This window comes from Muscardinus avellanarius, assembly GCF_963383645.1.
Source record: "Muscardinus avellanarius genome assembly, chromosome: 12".
In the NCBI taxonomy this organism is placed as follows: domain Eukaryota; kingdom Metazoa; phylum Chordata; class Mammalia; order Rodentia; family Gliridae; genus Muscardinus; species Muscardinus avellanarius.
The window spans coordinates 29393875-29420143 of NC_137798.1; the positions used below are offsets into that span (position 1 = coordinate 29393875).

Sequence of the window (26269 nt, forward strand, 5' to 3'; positions counted from 1 at the left end):
CCTCTCCCCTCGGGCCTCCAACCCTCCCACTGCAGGCTAGCTGGCTAGCGAAAAGGACAGAGGCACAGGCGGAGGCAGACACTCGAGTTTATTGTGCTTTTAAAAGCCAGGTTTTGGAGGCAGCATCACTCTTCGTCGTGCATCTTCTGCTGAGAAAGGAGGAAGAGATGTGAGGGGCCCGCTGGCAAGAGGGGGGAAGGGTGGGGAGGGGTCTCTAGGGTTAGGGCTGGGGATGTGGCTCAGTGGTCGCCTGTAGTTTAGGGGGTGGGGTTGGGGCTTTCTGCAGAGGTTCCAGTCTACGAGAGGCTGCTCTGAGTTAGGAGGTGGATTCCTTTAGGGTTGTCCAGGTATAGCACGAGGAGCACCCATTCGGAGGGACACACATGTCAGGGGTATGCTGATGTGGGGCAGCCAGAGCAGCCCAGGGAGGGGCCCACCTTGGCGCCGATGTCGCGACTCTTGGCCCGCAGCTTGTTGACCTGGGACTCGGCGATGTCCGCCCGCTCCTCCGCCTCATCCAGCTCGTGCTGCACCTTGCGGAACTTGGACAGGTTGGTGTTGGCCTGTTCCTCCTGTGAGGGGGATGAGGGAGATGTAAGGACGCTGAGAGAGGACCTGGGGGACTGACTTCCTGTCCCCGGGCCACTCATTCCTCACCGTGGTCTACAACAGCCCTTTCAAAGGTCTCCTCTCCTGTGTAGCACCCTCCTCAAACCTGCCCTCCACCCAGAATCCTTCATGGCCACCCACCCCAGGATGGATCCCGCGCTGCCTGGTGTGCTCCCACCCCACAAATCCAGCTTCAGGGGACCTGTGCCAACCATGGCTCACACAGATGCTCACTGGCCCACACCTTTCTGCCCACTTGGACGTCTCCCTCACTGCTCTGTGCCTAGTTGGGCCCCTTACAGGCCCGATTCCAGCTCCACAGCCATCTCCCTGCCTTCAGCACCCTCTGTCCCTGCCTGCCCCAGCCTCTCCACTGCCCTCCCTCGAGCTTAAGTGTGCAGACTATAAGCAGCTGGAGGGCAGGAAAGGGTCTGGGTACAGCATGGCTTTTGCGAACTCAGAGTGCCTGACAGTGCTGTGTGCACTAGCCATGTACAGTAAGTGCCTGGGAGTTAAAGATTGGAGCAGACCCTTTGTCCAGGCCCGGCTGTGGCAGCTGCTCACTGGCTCTCATACAAGTAGGTGTGTTGATGAAAAAAAAAAAAAAAGAAAACCACAAACTCACCGCCTCCTCGGCCTGGCGCTTGTAGGCCTTGACCTTCAGCTGCAGCTTGTCCACCAGGTCCTGCAGCCGCATCAGGTTCTTCTTGTCCTCCTCGGTCTGGGGTGGGCGGGTGGAATAAGCCAGTTTTGGAGGAGGAGCAAGTGCAACCACCTTTCTCTCCCCCTCATTCACTCTCCTCCCCAGGCCTCAGCTGTCCCTCCCTCCAATGACCCAGGTCAAAGAGGTGGTGGGGAGGAGCCCATCGCTAACGCTAGCTATAGGCCAAAGAGACAAGGCAAGCTTCTCAGTCAGGGGTCTACGAAGCAATGAGGCTTGAGGTCCTAAAGCTGGACATTGGGGCGGAAGTGGAGCTCAGAACCAAGTGGAATTCCCTAACGTGGTTAGACGGAGGCATCCGGTCTTAATCAGGTGAACAGAGCGCTCACCTGGAGCACCATGGGCATTCTTGACTAGTGGTTCTGAGGTGTCCAAAAGAGGAATAATTAGGAAAGCAGAAAGAGGGGGATATCATTATTGTCTAGATTGCTCTAACAGACCATGGCCCAATGTTCTTATTCATTGTACTGGGCCAGAATTTGGGCACCAGGATCACTGGCTCCAAGGTCACGTGATCATTCTTATCTCCAGATCATGGTATGTGCTAGGATGCTATTTCCACTTTTGTCTACAACAAATCTGGAGCAACTGTAATCTCTCCTGTGCCTCTGGTATCCACCTGTCAAATGGACCAATAGCCTCATCTCCTTGGTCTTTCTAGAACACTGGAAATAACAGGTCAAGGGTAAAAGCACTTAGCTATGTGGATGGAGACCATCCTGAGACTCCCCCCACCCCGAAACTGGAGAATGAACCCAGGGGAATTCTACCTCTGAGCTACATCCCAACCCCCCCCTTTTTTTTTGGTGGTACTGGGGTTCTTGGAAGCCCTTCTACCTCCGGGCTACACTCCCAGACCTATTTTATATTTTTGAAACAGGGTCTCTTATGCCAGCGTGGCTGGCTTCGAACCTGCGCGATCCTCCTGTCTCCGCCTCCCAAGCGCGGGGATTACAAGCGTGCGCCACCACGCCCGGCTCCAACTCCTTTTTTACTTTTTTTTTTTTTTTTTTTTGCAGTACTAGGGGTGGAACCCAGGGGTATTCTACCTCTGAGTGACACTCCCAGCCCTATTTCTTATTCTTTATTTTGAAACAGAGCCTCAGCCTCATTGACTTGCAAAGGGCTTGACTAAGTAGAAGCTGAGGCTGTCCTCGAACTGCAAACCTCCTATCTCAGCATCCCAAATGCTGGGATTACAAGCGTGCGCCATCACACCTGGCTCCTTTTTTACTTTTTATGTTGAAACAGGGTCTCTAAGCTGCTGAGGGTCTCACTAAGTTGCTGCAGCTGACCTTGAGCCTTTGATCTGCCTGTTTTAGCCTCCCAAGAACTGAGATTACAGGCATGTATCACCAAGCGTGGTTGAGGTCTTCTTTTTCTAGGCCTTCTCTTAGTTGGTCCCAGAAATCCATGAGAGATCTTTGAGTCTTTTTCTAACATCTGACTCTTGTCTCCTTCTTAGGCTGGTAGAAGGTTGACTCTTTAAACTATTCTGAATCTTTCATGGTAGTATTTTAAGTTATTAAAAAATCTCTGAGGGAAGCCAGGCATGGTGGAAACTTAGTGAGGGTGTCAGTTACTTAGACCCTGTTTCCAAATAAAAAATGAAATAGGGCTGGAGGTGTGACACACACACACACACACACACACACACACACACACACACACGATAAAACTCTGAGGGGCTGGGGGTGTAGCTCCGTGGTAGAGTGCTCTGACTCCTAGTATGCTCAAAGTTCAATCCCCCACACTGCAAAATAGGTGAAAAAATCTGGGGAAATTCTGGTTGAAAGAGCTTTCAGATAGGAATAGATTCTCCATTTGCCACAAAAACTCATGAGTTCATGTTGAACTGACTTCAGAGAGTGGGAAAGAAAATCCATCTACAGACAGAATTTGAAAGAGCAGGGGTAGGAGGGCGGCTGGTGTTCCTGGAAGGTGGCTGGACAGGCGCTGCATGCTGGGAGGTGGGGCTGGAGGAGCCCTGCCGGCCACCCCGATCCAACGCCGCACCTGGTAGGTGAGCTCCTTGATGCGCCGCTCGCTCTTCCTCATGCCCTTGATGGACTCCGTGTTGCGCTTCTGCTCGGCCTCCAGCTCATTCTCCAGCTCCCGCACCCGCGCCTCCAGCTTCTGCAGCTGCTTCTTGCCGCCCTTGAGGGCGATCTGCTCCGCCTCGTCCAGCCGGTGCTGCAGGTCCTTGATGGTCTGCTCCATGTTCTTCTTCATGCGCTCCAGGTGGGCGCTGGTGTCCTGCTCCTTCTTCAGCTCCTCCGCCATCATGGCGGCCTGTGCGCGGCACAGAGGGGCTCATGGTCTGATCAGGTCCTCAGGCCTCCCTGCCCTGCCCAGCCCAGCCCAGCCCAGCCCAGCCCAGCCCAGCCCAGGGAGATGCGGGCCTGGCACACACGCGGGCCGGGGACTCACATCAGTGATGGCCTTCTTGGCCTTCTCCTCGGCGTTCCTGCACTCCTGCACTGCCTCCTCCACTTCGGTCTGGAGCTGGGACAGGTCTGCGTCCATCTTCTTCTTCTGGTTGATGAGGCTGGTGTTCTAGAAGAGTAGAGAAAACTATTGTACGCTTTGTCACCTGATTCCACCCCTTTATCTGGAAGGAATTAAAAGTGATCATTTTCAAAACAACAAGCCCCACTTTTAGGATATTCCTTGTTTTGCACCTACTTTTCCTTTTCCTGTGAAAATAGGGATGTGTTATTAATTAAGTCATTTTATTTTTGTGTTACTGGGGATGGAACCCAGGGAGCATTCTACCTCTGAGCTACACCCTCAGCCCTATTTTAGTCTTTATTTTGAAACAAGGTCTATGTGTGGAGGGCCTCACAAATTGGGAGCCTGGCTGCGAACCTGCAATCCTCCTGTCTCAATTTTCCTAGTCCTAGGATTACAAGCGTGCGCCACCATGCTCGGCTATGTTCTAGACATGATATCCGAAACCACTCAGCTCTGAATATTTCAGATAGTAAAAGGTCTGAACTTCTACTCCCGAGCTCATTAGTTACATATTTATGTAGGAGCATGAAAATATTCCAAGGAAAATGGAAACAATTTTTTTAACCAGGAAATTAATATAGTCATAGGAAGAATGTAGTGGTCTAATGAAAGAAGAGGGCACAAATTCAGTGTCTGTTGTCATTCATACACACAGTAAACTATGGCACAAAACTCAGGGCACTGCAATAGATGGGCATAAACACCCACAGTCGAGTATCAACGAAGACAGCATGAGTGAGATGGCAGAAAATGGTGTTCTAACCACAGCTGAGTTGGTTACTAGGTCAGCTGTGCTTCTCTACACTCCCAAACTCCCATCTTCACATAGCAAGCCCAAGGATATCGAATAACAGCATGCATTCTGTTACTCTCAGATTTGTGACTTTGGCATCACCCATCAATCATGGCCCTCTCAGCTTCTAAGTCTAGATCCCTTTCTCAAGATAGTGGTTCCGGCAGCTGCTACTAACAGATGATAGTTGACCCAAGAGGTGAAATAATTTGCGAGCCTCCTTAAACATGTTTGCTTGGAACATCTGGTTTCTATAGATGGTCTGACACTCAGCAGGTTTCCATTTCGGGGTGGCGGGCCCAGAGCCCCTTACCTGGGAATGCAGCAGCTGCACTCGCTCGCTGGTCTCGATCAGCTCCTGCTCAGCCAGCTTCCGAGAGCGCTCGGTCTGCTCCACCACGGCCCGCAGCTCCTCCAGCTCCGCCTGCAGCAGCGTGTTGCGCCGCTCCACGATGGCGATGTTCTCCTTCAGGTCGTCGTTGGCCCGGACGGAGTCATCCAGCTGGAGCTGGGTGTCCTGTGGGGAAGGCAGGGAGGGACCCTGTACCATCAAGGCCTCCCATCTGGGGCCTGACACGCCCCATCCCATACTCATCAACCTGTTGGCAACTGGGAGAAAGGGGTGCGTCCCTTTATCAGTTCTCTAGTCTCGGAGGCTGCTCTGGTCTAGGACATACTATTCCTCCAGTCTCCAAGTTCAGCAGGCAGTTAGCTCCTACTTTGTCATCTTCGTTAACCTAAGCTTCTTTTTCTGGCTTCTGCCTTTCCTCTCGGCACCCCCACTCATTCTGAGCACTCCCTTTCTGACAGCGAGCTCCTGGTACCTTCAGATGGGCCTGGGCGATCTTCAGGTGCTTCTGGGCCTCGGCGGCTATCCTGTTAGCCTGGCTGAGCTGGATCTCCATCTCATTGAGGTCGCCCTCCATCTTCTTCTTCACCCGCAGGGCCTCGTTGCGGCTGCGCGTCTCTGCGTCCAGGGAGGTCTGCAGCGAGTCCACCACCCGCAGGTGGTTGCGCTTGACCTGCTCCATCTCCTCGTCCTTCTCTGACAGCTTGCGCTCGATCTCTGCCTTGATCTGGTTGAACTCCAGCTGGGCGCGAAGGATCTTGCCCTCCTCGTGCTCCAGGGAAGCCTGGGAGGGGCGTGGGGAGAGGGGTCTCAGGAGGACAGTCGGGGCCCAGGGCAGGGCAGGGGAGGAAGCCAAGGGGAGGTGGGCCCTACACCCCAGGGTGCTCTGTGTGTAGCGGGAAGTCATGGGTTCCCTGGGCTTCCTGACTCATGAGGTTTCCTCTGTGAAGGAAAGGGTTTGGACTTCTCAATTGCCAGACCCTTGGCACTCACGTGGCAGGAACTCCTGACCCACCTAAAGATCATAGAACAGGGAGGGATTTCCAGAACCCCAAATTCAAAACTCTCTTTGTTCCCCAGATCCTTCTCCTTTAGTGAGGAAAGTTAGAAGGCCCCAAACTCAGGCCTATTTCCATCTTCTTAAAAATGCACAGAAACAATAGCTAGTGTATATTAAATGCTTAAGTAAGTTACCTCATTTTCATGATAATCACACATACAATCTTATGAAGTACATACATTAATTATATCTAACATTAGTACACACTAAGGCATGAAGAGGTTGAGGACCTTTCCCAGTAGCAGCGGGAGTCCTCGAGTCGGGTTTCTAACTCAGGTCCTGACTGTCTGAGCGGTTCTTATGATGGCAGATTCTAACGTCAAAAATTCTGGTAGGAAACAAAACCTTCTCTTTCTTCTTTCCTTTCTTTATTTCTTTTTTCCTTCCTTCCTTCCTTAATTTCTTAATTTCTTTTTTCTCTTCCTTCCTTTGTTTCTTTCTCTTTCATTTCCCCCTTCCTTCCTTCTTTCCTTTTCTTTCTTTCTAATTTCTGGCACTAGGTTGTGAACCTATGGGTATTTACCTCTTAGCCACAACCACAGCCATTTTACTTTTTTCTTTTTATTATTTTGCAATAGGGTCTCACTAAGTTACTGAGAGTCTAAGTTGCTGAGGCTGGCCTCAAACCTATAATTCTCTTGTTTCAGCTTTCTAAGTACTGGGATTACAAGCGTGCACCACCACACTTAGGTGGGATACTAAAGCTCTGGTCTAAAACTGGGCTGTGTTTTCTTTCGTGCTGCCTGGCTTTGGAGGTAGTCATGGGCACTGGGTAGCTGGTGGATGCCCCTGTGCTGTGAGCAGAAGCTGGTAGGTTTTATCCTGTGGTCAGTGTCACTCCCAGGTGAGGATGAGGAGGGAGACAGTGGGGCAGACTGGGGGTGGTGTAGGGGAGCCAGCCCTCACCTCAGCCTCCTCCAGGGCCGACTGCAGCTCCATCTTCTCCACCTCCAGCTGCTTGCGGACCTTCTCCAGCTCATGCACATTCTTTCCACCTTCTCCTAGCTGCTCAGTCAGGTCCGAGATTTCCTCTGTGAGATCAGAGGACCAGAAAGCTCAAAGCCTGGCTTTCCCTGACCCGGCATGGCCCTCCTTGTCCCTGTGGCCCCGCCTCGCCTCCCGGCCAGCGCACCCTGCAGGTTCTTGTTCTCCCTCTTGAAGGTCTCCAGGTGCTCCAGCGACTCCTCGTACGCATTCTTGAGCTTGAAGAGCTCGGTGCTGAGGGAGCGCGCCTCCTTCTGCGAAGACTCCAGCTCCGACTGAGACTCCTCATACTTCTGTTTCCACTCTGCCAGGATCTGCAGGCACGCCGCTCACCGTGAACCCCCACGTCCAGCCACGCATCCCGGGGTGCCCCAGGACCCTCGCCGGGGCTCAGCCCTCCTCCCCCTCCTAGGAGGGCAGCTCTGGCCTGGCGCAGTCCTCCTGGCCCCCAGCCCTGCTCGCGGGCTGCAGCCCCACCCCAGCCCACCTTGTCAAAGTTCCTCTGCTTCTTGTCCAGGGCGGCGGCGGCGGCGTTGGAGCGCTCCACGTCCACCATCAGGTCCTCGATCTCGTTCTGCAGCCGGTGCTTGGTCTTCTCCAGCGAGGAGCACTTGGCATTGACGGCCTCCACGGCCTCCTCGGCGTCCTGCAGCCGCTGGGCCAGCTTCTTCCTGCCCGGGGAAGTGTGTGTGTGACTCTACTTGGGAACAGTGGAGTCTTGGAATGGCTTCTTCCCTCCCGTGCTGCCGAAGAGGAAGACCCACCGCTTCCCCGTAGCTCCTTGGGATGCTGAAGCCCCAGCTCAGAGGGAGCCAAGGCTGCTGGTCCCCAGAACAGAGTCCATGACACAGGCTGCCTCCTCCCTACCTGCAGGGCATCGGGTGAGAGCACCCCACCCCTCGCCAGGCTGACTGAAGAGAGCTCCTCTGACCAACAAGCTTTTTGCTCGTCTTATACGTGAGCATCAGGTATAACCCGGGCCAAAAGCTCGCCTGTCACAGGAAGTGGGTCAGGGCTGGCCGGAGCTCATAGGTCATGGGATCTGGGTGTGTTTTTTTTCAAGCACCTTGATTGCCACCAGCCCTCTCCCATTCTTCTGTCTCCCACCCAAACCTCTTTTTTGTGTCTACTCTTTCTGTCTCTACCCCAGGCCTCTGCTCCTTCCTTTCTGAGAATCCGGGCGGGGCCATCTGAAGCTCACTTGGCCTCCTCCAGCTCCTCCGTCCGCTGGATGGCGTCAGTCTCATACTTGGTCCTCCACTGGGCCACCTCCGAGTTGGCCTTGGACAGCACGCGCTGCAGCTCCGCCTTGGCCTCCATCTCCTCCTCGTATTGCTCCCGCAGCAGGTCGCAGTCGTGCCGGGCAGACTGCAGCGCGTGGGCCAGGGCGTTCTTGGCCTGGGTGGGGTGGGCAGAAACGGGTAGGAGGGAATTCTTGTTCCCCATCTTCTAGATTACTTCAACCAAGCCCCAGTCTCATCCAACGAGAGGGTTGAGATGGGACCTAGATGTCTTCAAGTAGTTTCCCAGTTGGCCCAATGCACCCAAGGAAAGAGGCATCAGTGGACTTGGGTGTTGCTCAGCTGGAGGGTAGGAGAATTCAGGTTGGAGTGTCTTTCCATGACAGAGGCTTCTTCACACTCCAGACCCATTTCCTTTTTATTTTCTATTCCTTTTTCTTCTTTCTTTCTTTTTTTCTTTCTTTCCCTTTATTTGACTATACTGGACATTGAACCAAGGGCAAGTACTCCTACCACTGAGCTATATTCCTAGCTCTACTTATTTTATTGTGATATGAGTCTAATTTGCCTGGGCTGGCCTTGAGTTTGCCATCCTACTGCCTCAGCCTCCTGAATGTACCACCGTTCCAGGCTCTCCAGATCCATTCCGGAGTTGAAGTTCATTGTCCAGGGCCACCATCATGCCTGTCACCATCATGTCCCTGACTGGGCTCACCTTGCCTTCCTCCTCCAGCTGCCTCTTGAGGTCCTCCATCTGCTGGGTGTAGGAGAGCTTCCCTCGAGTCAGCTGGGAGACCAGAGCTTCCTTTTCCTCCAGTTGCCGGGCCAACTCTCCTGTAGGCACAATGAGGGACTGGTGGGTCATGAAAGGGGGCCACCAACGCCCTACCCCAGGGCAGTACAGGGTGGGTCAGGGGACCCACCGTTCTCCGTCTGCAGCTTGGCTCGCTGGGTGGTGAAGTCGTTGAGGGAGCGCTGGGCCTCTTCCAGCTTCATGCGGTACTCATTGGCCTGGTCCTCCAGTGTCCGGGACACTTTCTCCATGTTTGCCTGCAGGCAAGAAGGGACACAGGAAAAGTGAAGGCAGCAGGGGCTGGGTCGGCAGGGAGGAGGGCCTGGGCTGGCTTGGCCAGGCCAGGGGAAGGAAGAAACGGTCGAGGTGGGGAGAAGAGCTGGGAGGAAGAAGAGAGCGAGGAGAGGCTGAGCCGCGCGCACCTTGGCCTTGATGATCTGCTCCATGTTGGACGTGACGTCGTCCAGCTCCAGCTTGAACTCGCTCTTCTCCTTCTCCAGCTTCTGCTTCACCCGCTGCAGGTTGTCGATCTGCTCGCCCAGCTCGGCCACGCTGTCCGCGTGCTTCTTGCGCAGGGCGGCGGCCGTGGCCTCGTGCTGCAGCGTGGCCTCCTCCAGGTCGCGCCGCATCTTCTGGAACTCGGCCTCGCGCTTCTTGTTCATCTCGATCTGCACAGACGTGGCCCCGCCGGCCTCCTCCAGCCGCTCGCTGATCTCCTCCAGCTCGCGGGAGAGGTCTGAGCGCAGCTTCTCCACCTTGGCCCTGGCGGTGCGCTCGGCCTCCAGCTCCTCCTCCAGCTCCTCGATGCGCGCCTGGGCGGACAGGAAGGGCTGGGACCCGCTGCCCGACCCACCCTGGGCCCCCACCCAGGGGCTCAAGAAACTCCCAAGCACTTAGGTTCTTCTCAAGCAGTGGTTCTCAACTAGGGGAAATTTTGTACCCCTGGGGGGCAGTAGGCAATGTCTGAAGACGTTTTTGTCATGACTTGGTGGGGGGTGCTACTGGCGTCTAATGGGTAGAGACCAGGTATGCTGCTAAATGCCCTCTGATGCCCTGGGCATCCAGAAGAATTAGGTCTCCAAACCTTCAACGCAGTTCCTGAGGGGATTGCAGACTACGTCTGCATCCCTGCGGCCCTGAGTCCTGAGTATCTGCATCCCAGGGAGGGTCCTGAGATGCCATGAGACAGTGAATCTCAGAGCTCACACATTCGCTAGACTCTGCTCTGCTAATCCTGGTATAGTTGTGGGTGTTTTACAAATATTTACAACAATATGCCTCAAAACAATCAAATACTATAGTATTTTTAAGGCTAATCATCCATATTTCCCATATATATATATATATATATATATATATATATATATATATATATATATATATATATTGCACTGGGGACTGAACCCAGGGGCATTCAACCTTCAAGTTACATCCCATCTCTTCTTATTTTGAAAAAGACCTTGCTGAGTAACTGAGGCTGGCCTTGAACCTGTGAGCCCCCCAAGGACCAGTATGACAGGCATGCACCACCACGCGCAGCTCTTTCCCACTCTTCAGGGACTATTGATTTACGCCCAGGGCTGGGGTTTAGCTTGATGGCGTCCTTCCAGGCCATGTGAGTGCCAGCAGGCTGCCCCCTTCTTCATCATGCCTGTCTCATTGTTCTGACCTTAGCCTTGCTCTTGACGAAATGGGAGAAATGTCCCATCTACCATTTTGATCTATTGTCTGGCTAGCCTGGAGCCAAGGAGAGGATTGGTGGGATTCTTTCACATGGGATAACAAGCGGCTTTGTCAGCAGGGTCGGTCCTGGAAGTAGGAGAGAGGGGACCTATGCTTCTGCTTCCAGGATGGAGCAGGTAGAATTTGGGCACAAGGATCTGAGCAGGAAGAGGGAGGAGTCCCAGCCCATGGCCAAGACCCGGAGAGGGTAAGAACACCATCATTCTGGAACCAAGAGGCCAAAGAGGTTGCCCATACCCAGGGTAGAAGGACCTGGGATGTATTCTGACTAACTCCCAAAAGGGGCACCCAAGAATCACCCATGGAGGGAGGCCAGCCCCTCCCTGAACACCTAGAGGAACAGAATTTGGTTCAAATGTTCCTGGTAGCCTGGGCCTAGGGCTTCATGTGCCGAGGGGGAAACAGCTCTTTGTATAAGCCGCGATCTGTCCAGAAAGCGAGAGGACAAGGTCCTGCCAGTAACCAAGTGCCTGTTCCACCCCATCCAGATCTGGCCACGCAGCTACAGAACGGAGACAGTACCTGCCTTGTAAGCTTCCAGGGCACACTGACAAACTCAGGACTAAAAGTGCATTAAAGTGTGAGGAACATTAGTGGTAAGAGAGATTATGGATTTTTTTTTTTTAAAGCTGGAGTTTTGCTCTGTGGCACACAGCTGATTTTAAACTCCTAGGCTCAAGCAATCCTCCTGCCTCAGCCTCCCAAGGAGCTGGGTCTGTGGGCTTGTACTACCACACCTGGCCTATGGCAGTTCAGTTGTTCTCTTGCAGAGGGGGCGAGAGAGATGGGGGAGACAAAAGAATACTTTCTTGTTAGTGGTTGTCTGACTTCTTTAGCTTCATCTGTATTAAGCTGACATTTCTGCCAGGTGTGGTGGTATATGCTTGTAATCCTGGTACTCGGGAAGCTGACACAGGAGGATCGCAGTTTTGAGGACAGCCTCAGCAATTTAGTGAGGCTCTCAGCAACCTAGTGAGACTGTTTCCAAATAAGAAATAAACTCAGTCTGCGGGTGTAGATTGGAGGTAGAGTGACTCTGGGTTCAATTCCCAGTAACCTCCCACCAAAATTGACTTTTCTATAGAGTTCCCTAGTTGACAAAATAGTTTCATATACGTTATCTATTTTTATCCTTTTACAGATAAGGTCATTTGATGGAAGAGAAGAGAGTCTGAGCCTGTTGACTGCATGTCATGAGGGCCTCCGGGGACTCAGGCTGTGTTAGAGGCTGGGGTTAGTGCTGGGAAGAGTATGAACAGAGGGGCACATGGGAAGGCTTTTCTCACCCCCATGTGGAGGCAGATACCCAAAGGAAGAGCAGAAAGTCCATGGGGCAAAGCATATTTCAGAAAGCGAAACCCTTTTATTAGGTACAATTCTCTCCCAGAATAGCTTTGCTGAAATAATATACTTTCCTGCTCTACTAGGGCAAGGCTGGTGTTCCCTAGAGCCTGTAGTCAGGGATGTCTGGGTCTCTGGGACTGCCCGGCGTTCCAGTTATTGTCTAGAACCCTAAGCAGCTCCCACACCCCAGGGCACTAAGACCCCTTGGCTGCTCTAGGAAGAGGATTACCTGGTTTTCCTTCAGTTTCTTCTGCAGCTGAAGAGCCAGCGCCTGCTCGTCCTCAATCTTACTGTTCTGCTGATTAATGTCAAACTCCTTCCTGGAGGAGAAGGAGGGTGGTGTCCCATGGTCCTCCTGCCTCTGGGCCTGTTCTCTTGCCTCACCCCGGGATGCCCAGAGAGTAGAGGGGGAGAGCTGTGCTGCTCTTATTTCAATGCCCAAGGCAGCCATGCCCAGCAGAGGGGCAGCACCCTGTACCCCAACTACCGGGCCAAACCCCTCCACCAGGCTGGCCCCGGCTGCCCCAAGAGCCTACTTCTTGAGCTTTTCTTCCAGCTGCTGTTTGTCATTCTCCAGGTCCATGATGCTCTCCTGGGTCAGCTTCAGGTCACCCTCCAGCTTCCGCTTTGCCCGCTCCAGGTCCATGCGCACCTTCTTCTCCTGCTCCAGGGAGCCCTCCAGCTGGTGAAGAGAAGGGAAAAAAATCTAGAAAACCTGAAATCTGCAGTGTGTGTTTTTCTGCTTCCTCTTAAAATTCAGTGGGATTTAAAGTCAAGTCAGTAGAGAAAGCCTGAAAGCAGAGGGTTCAGAGACCCAGCTTAAGGAAGAACAACAGAGGGGGTAAAAAATAAAAGCTCCAGGGGCCATAGGAGTTAGTTGTGGGGACTGGGAACCTCGTGACCATTGGTGTTGGCTACAAAATCTTAACCAGAGAGAGATTAAGCATGATTCTTTTTTATATCTTATTTTGGCAGTGGGGATTGCACCCAGGGGCATTCTACCTCTGAGTTTTGAAACAGGGCCTTGTTAAATTGCTGAGACTGTCCTCAAACTCGTGATCCTCATGTCTCAGCCTCCCAAGTACTGGGATTACCAGCGTGTGCTTCCACGCGCAGCGGGAACACGGTCCTTACTACTCACATCATCCACCTGCTGCTCCAGCTTGACCTTGGACTTGGTCAGGGTGTTGACCTTGTCCTCCTCAGCCTGAAGGTCGTCCAGGGCCTGCTGGTGGGCCTCCTGCAGGGCTTTCTTCTCCTTGGTCAGCTTGGCGATGATCTCGTCCTGCCCAGCCATCTCCTCTGTCAGGTTCTTCACCTGCCAACCGAGAACCCCACCCTCTTTAGAGTCAAAAGTCACCAGCCAGGAGACATCCATGGGGACATCCATGCCAAGGGTGAGGACCTCTCTCTGGCTGGAATCCTGAGACACCTGGCTGGAGCCGGAGGGAGCCGCCCTCACCTTGTTCTCTGTTGCGTGCTTCTCCTTCTCCACCTTGGCCAGGGTCAGCTCCAGGTCGTCAATGTCCTTCTTGAGCTCAGAGCACTCATCTTCCAGCTTGCGCTTCTTAGCGGTGAGCTCGGCGTTCATCTCCTCCTCGTCCTCCATCCTCTCGGTCATCTCCTTCACCTTGGCCTCCAGCTGGATCTTGTTCTTGATCAGCTGGTCGCAGCGCTCCTCTGCATCATTGAGGTTGTCTTGTTCCTGGGAGAAGAGGACAGGGAAGAAGCTGGTGATTAAGGAGAGAGGCAAGTTTTGTGATACAGGGGGTTGAACTCAGGGGCATTCTACCTCAGAGGTCCACCCCCAGTCCTTTTCTTAAAATTTTATTTTGAAACAGGGGCTGGTTGTTGAAGCTGGCCTCAAACTTGTGATCCTTCTGTGTCAGCCTCCCAAGGCCTGGGGTAACAGGTGTGTGCCACCATGCCTGGCTAATATGCAGGGCCTTAAGAGCTGGAGCTCCTCGACTCCTAGGCTCTGGTGATGAGACGGGCTATAATCTAGGTGAGAGAAAGGGAGAGACGAAGGGTCACCAGGGGCCTCACCGCCTGCACTTGGAGCTGCAGATCGTTCTTCTCCTGCAGCAGCGACACCATCTTCTCCTCCAGCTCCTTGCGGCGAGCCTCGGACTTCTCCATGGCATCTTTGATGCGCCCGAACTCCTCCTTCATGTTGGCCATCTCCTTCTCTGTCTCCGCACTCTTCAGCAGTGGCTTGATCTTGAAGTAGAGCTTCATCCACGGCCAATTCTTGACCCCCATGAAGGCCCGGATGTTCCACTGGATGACCAGAAGGGCATCCCTGACGAGGAAACGTGGAGGCAGAGGGGACACTGTGAAAGGGCCCTTCCCAAGCATGGGGCCAGCCGCACTTGGCCTTTCTTGCATCTCAGCCAGAAGCAGGAGCCCTGTCTTATAGCCTCATCCCTTTATGTATTCCCAAACCAACATCTCTACACTGAACATCACTACACGGAACCTGCAATCCTTCTGTCTCAGTCTCCCAAGTACTGGGATTATAGACCTGCATCACCACACAGGGTTTTTAAAATTTAATTTTTTGATGCTGGGGATTGAACTAAGGGACTCAAGTATGCTGAGCATGCACTATACCACTAGGCTACATCCCCAACCGAGTGTATATATTTGTTTGTTTATTTATTTATTTATTATTTACTTATTTTTGGTACTGGGGATGGAACTCAGGGGCATTCCACTTCTGAGCTATACCTCCAGCCCTATTTTTTATTCTTTATTTTGAAATAAGGTCTCACTAAGTTGTGAAGGGCCTCACTAAGAAGCTGGGGTGGGCCACAAACCTGGGATCCTCTTGTCTCAGTCTCCCAAGTCCTGAGACTACAAGCATACAGGAACACCCCCAAGCAAATTTCTGAGGCTGAGACATTTGCTTGAACATCAGCAAATGAGGACCCTCGGCCTCCCAAGTACTAGGAATACAGACATGTGCAATCTAATGTTTTAAATGAGTATCTCACTGGAGTCTTATTTAAGAGAATCCAAAGTGAGACTTGCCCCAGCGAGCAGGAGGTTGGGCCAGGCTTTGACCCGCACTGGCCGCCACTGCTCTTTCTCCCCTTACATCTCTAGGTGCCTTTCCCTTTCCCTGTGGCCTCACCTGCGTTCCACGATCTTCTTGAACTCAGTGCGCATGAGCTGGCCCCGGGACTGGGCCTGGATGCGCGTGATGATGCGGCCCAGCCTCTCGTCTCGCATCTCCTCCAGCAGCCCCAGCAGCCCCGCCTTGAAGAACACCTGAGGGCAAGGGTTAGAACCAAGGGGGCCACGCCTCAGAGGCAGGGTCCAGGGTGGAGGGAGAGGGCAGGAGAATGAGCCCCTGGGGGACCCGTCACCTGTGCCTCCCAAACCGGAGAGGGCAAATGCAGACACCAAGAGAGGAGTGAAGCCCGGGTCCAGCCCCTGGGTGGATCTGGAAGCCAGGACTCGCTCTGCCTCCAGATCTCCCTGCTGCTTCGCCCAACATGGCCACCTGCCCGCAGCCACCCAGTGGGGCTCTAGACTCACCTTGGTGTGGCCGAACTTGTACTGGTTGTGGTCAATGTCCAGAGAGCCCAGCAGCTTCTCTGCCCCTTTCCTGCTGTCAATGAACTGCCCCTCAGGGATGGCCGCTGGGTTCAGGATGCGGTACCTGGGGAGGCAAGTGCCTGGAATCGCCTGCATTCTGCACAGATCTGCTCTGCCTGAAGAATTCCAGGCCCGCCTGCAGACTTGTGACCCCACAGGGCAGCCCCGGCTCCCCCTGCTCCCTGAGCTCTGGGACGCCTCTGTACCCACCTCTGCCGAAAGTCCCCATAGAGGATGCGGTTGGGGAAGCCCTTCCTGCAGATGCGGATGCCCTCCAGCACGCCGTTGCAGCGCAGCTGGTGCATGACCAGTGGGTTGTCCATCACCCCTGTGGCAGGAGGGGAAGGAAGTAGTCAGTCTCAGGGTGAGCAGATGCCAGGCATTCTCCCCAGACACCAGTGCTCCCACAGCTCACCCGGAGCCTTCCGTTCATTGGGGATGAGACAGCGCACAAAGTGAGGATGGGTGGTCTTCAGGTTGGTCATTAGCTTATTCAGATTTTCCTGGGGATGGATAAAAAGAGGGAGTTAGAAGCCACAAGGGTCTTCCCTTGGGTCCCTGAGCCCTGGGTCCCAGATGCCCTCTCACCAGAACTATCAAAAGGAGAGGGGGTTGACGCATAATTTAAGATGAGAAGTAAGGCTTGTGTAGAAATCACACACCAAAAATATCTACATGGTTCTAGCTTCTTTTCCCCCCAAACTCTGAGTGTTAGGGTAGGGTGGAACTGTGAAGGGCTCCCTACCACAGGCCTCCTGGTATCTCCAGCCTCTTACCCGGTGGAGAGCAGACACCGTCTGGAAGGATGAGCCCTTTTTCTTGCTTCCTTTGCCTTTACCACTATCCCCTGAGGAAAAGAGAAAGGACAATGAACTCAAGCTTAAAAACAGAGGAGCCACTGAGTGTGGTGGCACACGCTTGTAATCCCCACTCTTGGGAGGTAGAGACAGGAGGATCACGCTGGTTCGAAGCCAGCCTCTCTGGTTTAAGAGACCCTGTTTCCAAATAAAAATATAAATTAGGTCTGGGAGTGTAGCCTGGAGGTAGAACGGTTTCCAGGAACCCCAGTACCACTAAAAACAAAACAAAACAAAACAAAACAAAACAAAACAAAACAAAACCCCACCACCACCACCAACAACAAAAAACAGAAGAGCCCTGAGGCAGAGGCAGTGCGCTCTGGCCCTGGCCGCAGTAGCTGTGTGACTTCAAGCAGGCTATAGTGCCCTGTCCCTCCCTCTTCTGACCCTACTCCTCTTCTTCTCCTCCTTCTCCTTCTCCTTCTCCTTCTCCTTCTCCTTCTCCTTCTCCTTCTCCTTCTCTCCCTTCTCCTTCTTTTGGTGCTGGGGATTGAACCCAGGGGTAGTCTACATTTGAGCTACACCTTCAGCCCTATTTTTATTTGGAAACAGAGTCTTGCTAAGTTGCTGAAAACTTCGAGGCTAGTTTCAAACCTGGGATCCTCCTATCTTAACCTCCCAAGCACGGGGATTACAGGTGTGTGCCACCATGCTGGGCTCCTACCCTGCATTCTTATCTTTCCACGTTCTACTTTGCTTCTTACATTCTATCCTTTTCATTTCAGCTCATACCCATCCTCTCCCTTCTCTGAATGAAGGCTCATTTGTTAGTTAGTTGAGTGGTCCTCACAGTGAGTACTGAGAGCTCCTGCATGCGAGGCTGCAGGCGGGGCACGCGGCAGGGATGCAGGTGCCCCCATTGCTGACCGCTGGTTGCTCACAGTGTTGAGGAAACAGACATGTGCACCGATGTCCTTGACACAAAGTGGACGACGGCAGGTGCTAGGAGACAGGCAGGCTGTGGGGAGGTCTCCTGACTCACAGGCTCCCCTGCCTGAGCCCTGCACCTCCAGAAATCCCCTAGCCCAGCACAGGGGCTGCCTTCTTACCAGCATCAGTAGCAGAATAGGAAGAGAAGAGTGTGGCCATGAGTTTGAGGGAGGACTTCTGGTACAGGCCCACCACAGTCTCGTTGAGCGGGTCCTTGTTCTTTTCTAGCCAGCCCAGGATGTTGTAGTCCACGGTGCCGGCGTAGTGCACCAAGGAGAAGTGGGCCTCCTGCTTGCCCTTGATGTTGCGTGGCTTCTGGAAGTTGTTGGACTTGCCCAGGTGGTTGTCGTACAGCTTGGCCTTGAAGGTTATGTCGGTGGCCTTGGGGAACATGCACTCCTCCTCCAGGATGGACATGATGCCCATGGGCTGAGGGAGGAGGGGAGGTGGAGAATCAGTGAGCACATCCTCAGGCTTCCAGAGTCTCACTCTCTGACAAAGAAAAGACTTTACAGCCCACCATTGCTGGTACCTCTTACCCCAGGACAGGAAGCCAATACTTCTAGAATCAACTTAAATCCAATTATATTTAGGCCTGGCTTATAAAAGCTTTCTGTCCCAGTGGACCTAGCAAAAGGCTGTGTACTCCTAATCACCCCTCAAGACCTGCAGTATTTTACAACACAGCCCCCCTTTTTCCATAATGGCTCACTGCCTCAGGGGCACCAGGCCAGGACAGATGTGCATCCAAGGAGTCAAACTGCTGGGCAGGCCAGACCCTGCCTACAGGACAGTGGTCGCAGTTAGTCTGCAGAATCCAGGTTTGACATAACATTCTACCCTTCAGAGAATGTGGTTCTTGGATTTTCTTGGGGCAGGAATCATTTAGAAAATTTGGTTAAGCCAAAGAATGCCTTTCTAAAAAAGGACACACACACACACACACACACACACACACACACACACACACACATGTATGTATGTGCTTTGGGGGCATTCTGAGGCCTCTGGAAGATAAAAAACCCTGGTTAGGAGTCTCTGGCCATGCGTGGTGGTGCACGCTTTTAATCCCAGCATTCAGAAGGCTGAGACTGGAGGGTCACAGTTTGATGACAGCCTCAGCTACTTAGTGAGGCCCTCTGCAACTTAGTGAGACCCTGTTTCAAAAATAAAAAATAAAAAAATAGGGCAGGGGGTGTATGTAGCTCAGACATAGAATGCCCTTGGGTTCCATCCCCAGACCCCAAAAAAGGATCCAAAGCTTGAGGGAAGCTCTCATTTTCTGACAGCAGTGACTGGCTGGGGGTGTGAGGGGTCAGACCCTCAGGCTCTAAGGTCATACCACCCTGAACACACCCTATCTTTCTCCTCTGGACTTGGGAGCTAAGCAGGGTGAGGCCGGGTTCCCACTTGGCTGGGAGATGCTCGGGCTCTGGCCTGTGTTAGCTAAGAGCAAAGGCGCACCGCAGGCAGTCACACTGGCACAGGAGGAGCCCCCACCCCTCCCCTGCTTCTTCTGAAAGCATCCATAGAGAAGAGGAATGGAGCCTGGCCTATACCTCAGAGCACAGGAAGGGGATGGGAAGCTTTGTATCTCAAGTTTTAGCCTGGACTCTTCTCATGAGTAACACTTTTCTTTGTGTTTGTTTGTTTGTGATACTGAAGATTGAATCCAGGAGTGTTAACCACTGAGCTACCTCCATAGCCCTTTTTATTTTGAAATCAGGGTCTGGCTAAGTTGCTGAGGCCAGGCTCTAACCTCCTGTCTCAGCTTCCTAAGTACTGGGGTTATAGGTGTGCACCACTGTACCCTACGGAACATTGATAAAACACTGAGAAGCCACCCCACACAAGGGGACAAGATGCAAGGTGTTTCCTGGGGAAAGAAGGAAGGGACTCATCCTGTGTACGCCCGTCACTTCACAGCAGGTAGAAGCTGGTCCTAGAGAGGGGCTCAGGATCCTGGGGACTCTCCTTCCTCAAGCGCACAAAGGAGAGGGGCTGGCACTTGGTCTGAGTGGCAGAGGAGGGCACACAGCAGGCAGGCTGGGCGCACCTTCTCTATGAGGTCGATGCAGGCCTGCAGGTCCATGCCGAAGTCGATGAACTCCCACTCAATGCCCTCCTTCTTGTACTCCTCCTGCTCCAGCACGAACATGTGGTGGTTGAAGAACTGCTGGAGCTTCTCGTTGGTGAAGTTGATGCAGAGCTGCTCCAAGCTGTTGAACTGCAGGGGGCGCGGGGCAGGAGCGGGTCGGCAGGGGGCGGCTGAGCGGCACTGGGGTCAGCCCCGTGGTACTGTGCACAGTACCCAGCAGGGGCGTGGCTGGTGCCCTCCCAGGTCAGGGCAGAGGGAGGAGGGTGAGAGTAGATGGTGGCTGTCCCGCTCCCAGGACTCCCCAACTCACGTCGAAGATCTCGAAGCCAGCGATGTCCAGGACTCCTATGAAGTACTGGCGCGGCTGCTTGGTCTCCAGGGTGGCGTTGATGCGCACCACCATCCAGTTGAACATCTTCTCGTACACTGACTTGGCCAGTGCTCCGATGGAGTAGTACACCTGCTGCACACTCTGCCCCTTGGTGACATACTCGTTGCCCACTTTTACCCGGGGGTGGCACAGCCCCTTGAGCAGGTCAGCTGAGTTCAGCCCCATGAGGTAGGCGGACTTGTCAGCATCTGGTTGAGAAGGAAAGCCCTGTCAATGACCCTCCTTCCCTGCCCCAGGTCCCTCTGGCTAGCGTAGCTGTGGCTGAGGGTATAGAGGACTCCCTGTCCACCCGTCTCCTCCATGTGCCTGCTCCTCCCCGCCACCCCGCAAGCTTCAGGTCCCCTACTGCTGAGGGATGGTGAGTGGCCAGAGGCCTAGCTGGGCTCCCGCAGAGGAGGAGGAGGCCTGGAGTGAGGGCCTGCCTCAGGTTCTGGCCTTGGGCTGCCTGCTTCTCGTTTCCCCTGATTTCCTCTCACTTTCTCTCTTGTGGTCCAAATAGCCCTGCTGTCAATCTAATTCTTTAGGAATCATTGGAAGCCTCTGGACACAGCACGGGAGACGCAGTGCCCCGGGGCCATCTCTGGCAAGATGCACCACAGGCTCCGGCCTCTCGGAGCTGCCGTCCGCCCTGTGCACCTTCGGTGCCGTCCGGCTCCGCCTGCTCCTCCCGCTGCTTCTGCTTGAACTTCATGTTTCCGTAGTGCATGATGGCGCCTGTCAGCTTGTAGACTCCGGATTTCTCCTCTGGAGTGAAGCCCAGCACGTCAAAGGCGCTCTGGGACAAGATGAGAGGCACGGTGGGGGGGAGGGCGGTCGTGAGGGTGGCTCGAGGCGCCCAGGAGCCCTCACGTGATCACCCGCGGACCCTCACTCACGTCGGTGGCCATGAGCTCCTCGGAGTCGTCGATGGAGGCCACGGACACCTCTCCCTGAGACACGAAGGTGTAGTCGTAGGGGTTGTTGGTGACCAACAGCATGTCTGCAGCAGGCAGGGCAGGGACAAGGGGATGGGAGCGGGTGGAGGAGAGAAAGCAGAGGAGAACGGAGGGAAAGTGGAGGAGGAGGGGACAGGGAGCGGCGGGTGGAGAAGAGGAGAGTCAGCAAGGACCAAGGAGAGAGCCCAAAGGAAGTGAAAACTTGGAGGGGAACCTGCGAAGGGAAGACCCAAGGCCCCAGCAAACAGGAAGGGGACCAGTGGGGGAATGGCGTGTGGAAGGGGAGGCAAGAATATAGGAGAAAACCAACTAGGAAGAGAAGAGACATGCCAAGGGGAGTGTGGAAAGAAGCTGAGTGCGCAGGAGTGAGTTGCCATACTGCGCTGGGGAGGCAAGAGGAGAGGCGGCGGGCCCAGGTGGTATCAGGAGGGGGTGGGCAGAGCGAGGGGCAGGGAGACTGGCAAAGTGAGGGCTGAGGGGAGCACCGCCACACAAGCCTGCAGCAGGGCAGGCTGGGCTCACCCAGCAGCTCTGGCTTCTTATTGGACAGGATCTGGTAGAAGATGTGGTAGTTCCTCTCAGACTTTAGCTGGCAGATCACCCGGGACTTCTCCAGCAGATCTGAGGTGGGGTAAGGGGAGGAAGGTGCATGAGGAAGGAGAGAGAAGAAAGCCAGCAAGAGTGGAGATGTGGGAGAAGGGCTCTCGCAACATGATGAAGAGACTCAGGGGATAAGACTGACTTCAAGAAAAAAGAATACTAAGGCCACAAGGCAGAAGTAGACCTAGAATGAAGAGGGAGGGGACAGGGTGATCGGGCACAGCGGGGAGGGGGTCAAGAGGAGGGCAGGGGACGGGCAGCCTCCCTGCGAGCACTCACAGGTCTCTATGTCTGCAGAAGCCAGCTTTCCAGTGGCCCCAAAGTGGATCCTGATGAATTTCCCCTGTAGGTAAATGGGACAGAGTGAGAGAACTGGCCAGAAGGGACAGAAGGAAATCTCGGACCTCAGTTCAACCCAGAAAGCCCAGGATGGTTCTGGAATATAAATGACCTATTTCGTGCCTCAGTTTAGTACCAGTAAAATGGGGGAAAGGATGCCCCGCCCGATACACACTGGGGGATGGAGCAGAAACCGTGGCCAGGGATTAGCACATGGAGATGCCTCCTGTTTGTGCCTCTTGTATTATCCCACATAATCCTGCTAGCACTCTGTGAGGCAGGTATCACTGCTGCTGCTTCACCAGCAAAGGAACTGGGGCTCAGGGAGGTATGGGGACTTGCCAAGCCCACAGAAGGTCAGGCTTTGGGCTCCAAAGCTCATCATGCTCCTTCTCATGTCCATTGTGAAAGAGCTTTGGAAATACTCATACCAGAAATCTCAAAGATGAAATCAACTCCGTTGCTTGGCTAAGGACAGCGGCGGTGACACTCTGGGCTGGGGTTACCAGAACTCAGCCAGGCTGGGAGAGTTTGGTGTGTGTGTGTGTGTGTGTGTGTGTGTGTGTGTGTGTGTGTGTGTGTGTGTTTCAATAGCTCTAAGCCAAACGGTATGATCAACTGAGCATGCTGACTTTTAGCAAAACAGAACCACGTTTTCTCATCAATGCTGGATGAGGCTACTCAGCAATGTTGAGGGATCACTCACAAAGCGGGAGGAGTTGTCATTCCGGACAGTCTTGGCATTGCCGAAGGCCTCCAGAGCGGGGTTGGCCTGGATGATCTGGTCCTCCAGGGTGCCCTGTGAAGGGAGCAGAACCCTGGGGCTTCAGCCTCTGTGCACCTCTTGGTGCAGGTGGAGAGAGGGCCACGAGGCTGCACAGGCCCAGGGATGGGGCTGGATGAATGGCTGGCGGGTCTGCAGCTCTAAAGGGCCCTGCTTAGGCCTCGGTGTATGTCTCCTGTCAGGAGGGTCTCCTACACTGTCCCCCAGGCCCCGTCCCACTGAGCCTGTGGTCCACACCTTGTTTGCGTTGGGATTTTCCTTTTTGCCACGATCGCCTATGGCAGCAATGCTGGCGAAGTATTGGATGACACGCTTCGTGTTCACAGTCTTCCCGGCTCCGGATTCTCCACTGGGGGCAACAGGGGCCAATCAGAGCCCGGATTCCTCCAGTTGTGCCTATGGAACTGAGCTAAGGACAGCTCTTCCCTTCCCAGGCTAAGCTACCAGAGCCCAGCCTTTGCCCTCTATAGAGAGCCCAGTCCCCTACACTCCCTGCAGTCACAGCCTGGGTAGCCCTCACCCTAACCCCTGTGGGTGGGTGGCAGTCGCTCACGTGATGAGGATGGACTGGTTCTCCCGATCTGCAGGAGAAAAGAGGAGAGGCGATGGGTGAGGGCCCAGGTGTAGGTTGTCTTTGGGTGAGGGGCACAGGTCAGGAAGGGGGCTCACCCACCTGTCAGCATGTACTGATAGGCATTGTCAGAGATGGAGAAGATGTGGGGTGGGGCCTCGCTCCTCTTCTTGCCCCTGTAGGCAGCCACCACCTCAGAGTTGTACACCGGCAGCCACTTGTAGGGGTTGACGGTGACGCAGAAGAGGCCTGAGTAGGTCTGGAGCAGGAGACAGGGTGGGAGTGAGGCTGGAGGGGAGCACCTGGGGTGGGCAGGGGATTCCAATCCCGCTCCTGGCCTCTCTTTCTGTAGCTGACCAGGGGTGCGGCCACTCACGTAGATCATCCAGGCGGCATAGCGCTCCTTCAGGTTGTACAGCACAGCGGGCTCGTGCAGGAAGGTGAGCATGGCCATGTCCTCGATCTTGTCGAACTTGGGCGGGTTCTGCTGCATCACCTGTTCCTCCTTCACGGTCACCGTCTAGAAAGGGCATGTGGGTGGCAGGACAGGATAACACGCACCAGCCCACCCTTGCCAGCCTTGCCCTCTTCCCAGGACGTGGACCTGCCTTGGCCTCGCTCCCCTAGCGCCTCCCTGCCCAGCCCCTGCCCGTAGCTCCCACAAGGCACAGTGCCCGGGTAGTCTTCCTGCCCTGCTCTCTCTCACCCTACAGACTATTCAGGGACCCTTTTAGTTTGCCAGGTCTTCAGACCCTGTCCGATGATCAGTCTGTGTGCTGGCAGCTCTGAGAGCTGTGACCACCTCACTCTTGGTGGGAGGCAGGGGCTGACCAGGAGCTCCCTCCTGGGGGGGCAGTGCTCAGGGCAAAACATCTATCCTATTGGAAAAGCCGTTCATCCATCAACCCTGCACACCTCATCAGTCACTCTTGGTGTGGTCTGATGGGCACTAGTCAATTTGCCATTTGCCCTGGCCTAACATTTTTAGAGCCTGCCAGGAGGTGTTTCAGCTATTTAATTAATTTATTTTTTGCTTTTTTTCTGTGTGGTACTGGGGATGGAACCCAAGGGCTTTCTACCTCCGGGCCATACTCCCAGACCTTTTTTATATTTTACTTGGAAACAGGGTCTCACTAAGTTGCCGAAAGCCTCACTAAGTAGCTGAGGCTGGCTTCGAACCCGTGCGATCCTCCTGTCTCAGCCTCCCAAGCGTGGGGATTACAAGCGTGCGCCACCATGCCCGGCTTATTCTTTGTTTTGTAACAGGGTCTCACTAAGTTGCAAAGGTCCTCACCAAGTAGCTGAGGCTGTCCATGAACTACAATCCTCCTGTCTCAGCCTCCCAAATGCTGGGACTACAAGCGTGCGCCACCACGCCTGGCTCAGCTATTTTATTTTATTTTATTTTTTTACAGTGGAGGCCTCCGTGACTCTAACAATTCTATGGTGCACCTGCACAGTGACCGGCTGGTGTCCGGGGTGGGATCCGAGTCAAAGCCCCCATGGGTTGTGGCCCGCTATCATGCACCTTGATGGGATGTGATATTCACTCAGCACATCTCAGCACCTGCTGGTGACCCTGATGCTCTCATGGCTGCTGAGAGGTCTCTGAGTGCCAGTCGCTGGCCCAGGACTGAGCTTTCAGTTCCTGTTCTTTGTGTTCATCTGGATCTAAGGGTTTGCTTTTGGTTTGGGCAAAGGGAATTTGAGAAAGTGGATCCATGGGGGAAACTGAGGGAGGATCCAAGAGGCAGGGGGGGCATTTAATGCTGTGTCTATGCCCTCTTTATCCACAAGACTTCTCTGAGAAGGGAAACCACTGAGCTCCCCGCCCCCAGTGTAACATCCAGCTACACCTATTCAAGCCCATCTGAACAGGCTCAGATCAGATCTTGGGCTCCTGGAGGGGAGCTTGCGCCAGCATCCCCGTGCTCCCTGCGCCTCCCCCCTGAGACCTTCCCTCCCCCGCCCCTGCCGCTAGGCTCCACACACCTTGCCGTTCTCCGTTTCAGCAGTGACCTTGCCCCCCTCCCGGGACACAATCTTGGCCTTGACAAACTCCTCCTTGTCATCAGGCACGAAGCACTGAGTGCGGATGTCGAAGGGCTTGGTCTGGGCCTCAAGACGCTCCTGATCTGACTTGCGGAGGTACTGGGCTGCCGGCCCAAACTCGGCCATCTGGGAGTCGCCCATCTTGTCGCTCTTCCGAGTCTGAGAAAGGAGGGATCTGTCACTCAGAGGTGGGTCCAGGCTGCTGTGGGCGGCCTGGTTCTCTGCACCACTCCCCCTACCCCGCCTCCTCTCCACCAGGTCCTAGCTGTGTCTCCCTACCCTGTGGGAGGCACCTGCCTGGGCCCCCTCCCCCTGGGAGCCCTTTGAGGTCATCTGAAGGAGGGTGGCTGAAAGGGGCTTTCCTGGGTTGGGATTGGCTGGGGTTCACTAAGGGAAGGCACCGAGCTGCTTGGAGGAGAGACAGGTCTCTGCCCAGCAATGGGGCCTCCAGAAGAAGCCTACTTAGAGTGGTTCTCACCTGATTTTTCTCTTCACAGAGAATCCTGAAGAGTTGGGACCATAGGTGGACCAAGGAACCCCAGAGGTGCAGCCCGACAAAGAGAAAAACAGACAAGAGAATGAGCAACAGAAGCAGGCTGGCTGGAGAAGGAGGATTGACCCAGAGAGCCCGAACAGACCAGGACAGGGAGCGAGGCAGAGAGACAGAAAGGACACGGAGGGCTGGAGATGAAGCTCAGAGGTAACGTGCACAGGGCCCTGGACTCATCTTCTAGCACAGAAAGAACAAAAGAATGAAAGAAAGAAAGGAAAGACAAAGGGAAGGAAGAGTGAGAGAGAGAAAAGGTGAAAGGCATGGACTTGAAGTGCGAAGGATGAGATGTGGTCCCAGAGTGAGAAACAGAGAGGCAGGGAGATTGAACACAGCCCCGGAGGAGGGCAAGGGAGAGCTGAGCTGACCTGTACTGACAAAGACCGAGACAAGGTGACACCTGCA

The 26269-nt window shown here is 54.2% G+C and overlaps 1 protein-coding gene across 2 annotated transcripts; it reads right to left on the bottom strand.

The window, feature by feature from the left end:
• Positions 1–125: 125 nt before the first annotated feature.
• On the bottom strand, positions 126–25455 carry MYH6 (myosin heavy chain 6; the record flags this gene model as incomplete). 2 transcript variants are annotated; one of them, XM_080707597.1, is made up of 37 exons in its annotated part: positions 126–146; positions 438–572; positions 1235–1330; positions 3347–3622; positions 3761–3886; positions 4951–5154; positions 5462–5770; positions 6953–7077; positions 7179–7344; positions 7518–7701; positions 8232–8428; positions 8987–9105; positions 9195–9321; positions 9487–9876; positions 12381–12471; positions 12688–12833; positions 13293–13469; positions 13614–13856; positions 14198–14453; positions 15288–15424; positions 15695–15818; positions 15965–16082; positions 16170–16257; positions 16531–16601; positions 17664–17973; positions 19601–19771; positions 19953–20221; positions 20670–20808; positions 20909–21012; positions 21491–21589; positions 21848–21911; positions 22614–22706; positions 22929–23040; positions 23245–23272; positions 23365–23521; positions 23639–23782; positions 25255–25455. In XM_080707597.1, the coding sequence occupies 37 exons, from the start codon at positions 25453–25455 to the stop codon at positions 126–128; spliced, it is 5817 nt and encodes a 1938-aa protein (XP_080563723.1). The 2 variants fall into 2 exon arrangements, with proteins under 2 accessions (XP_080563723.1, XP_080563722.1); XM_080707596.1 differs by having other exon boundaries at positions 126–149.
• Between the last annotated feature and the right edge of the window lie 814 nt (positions 25456–26269).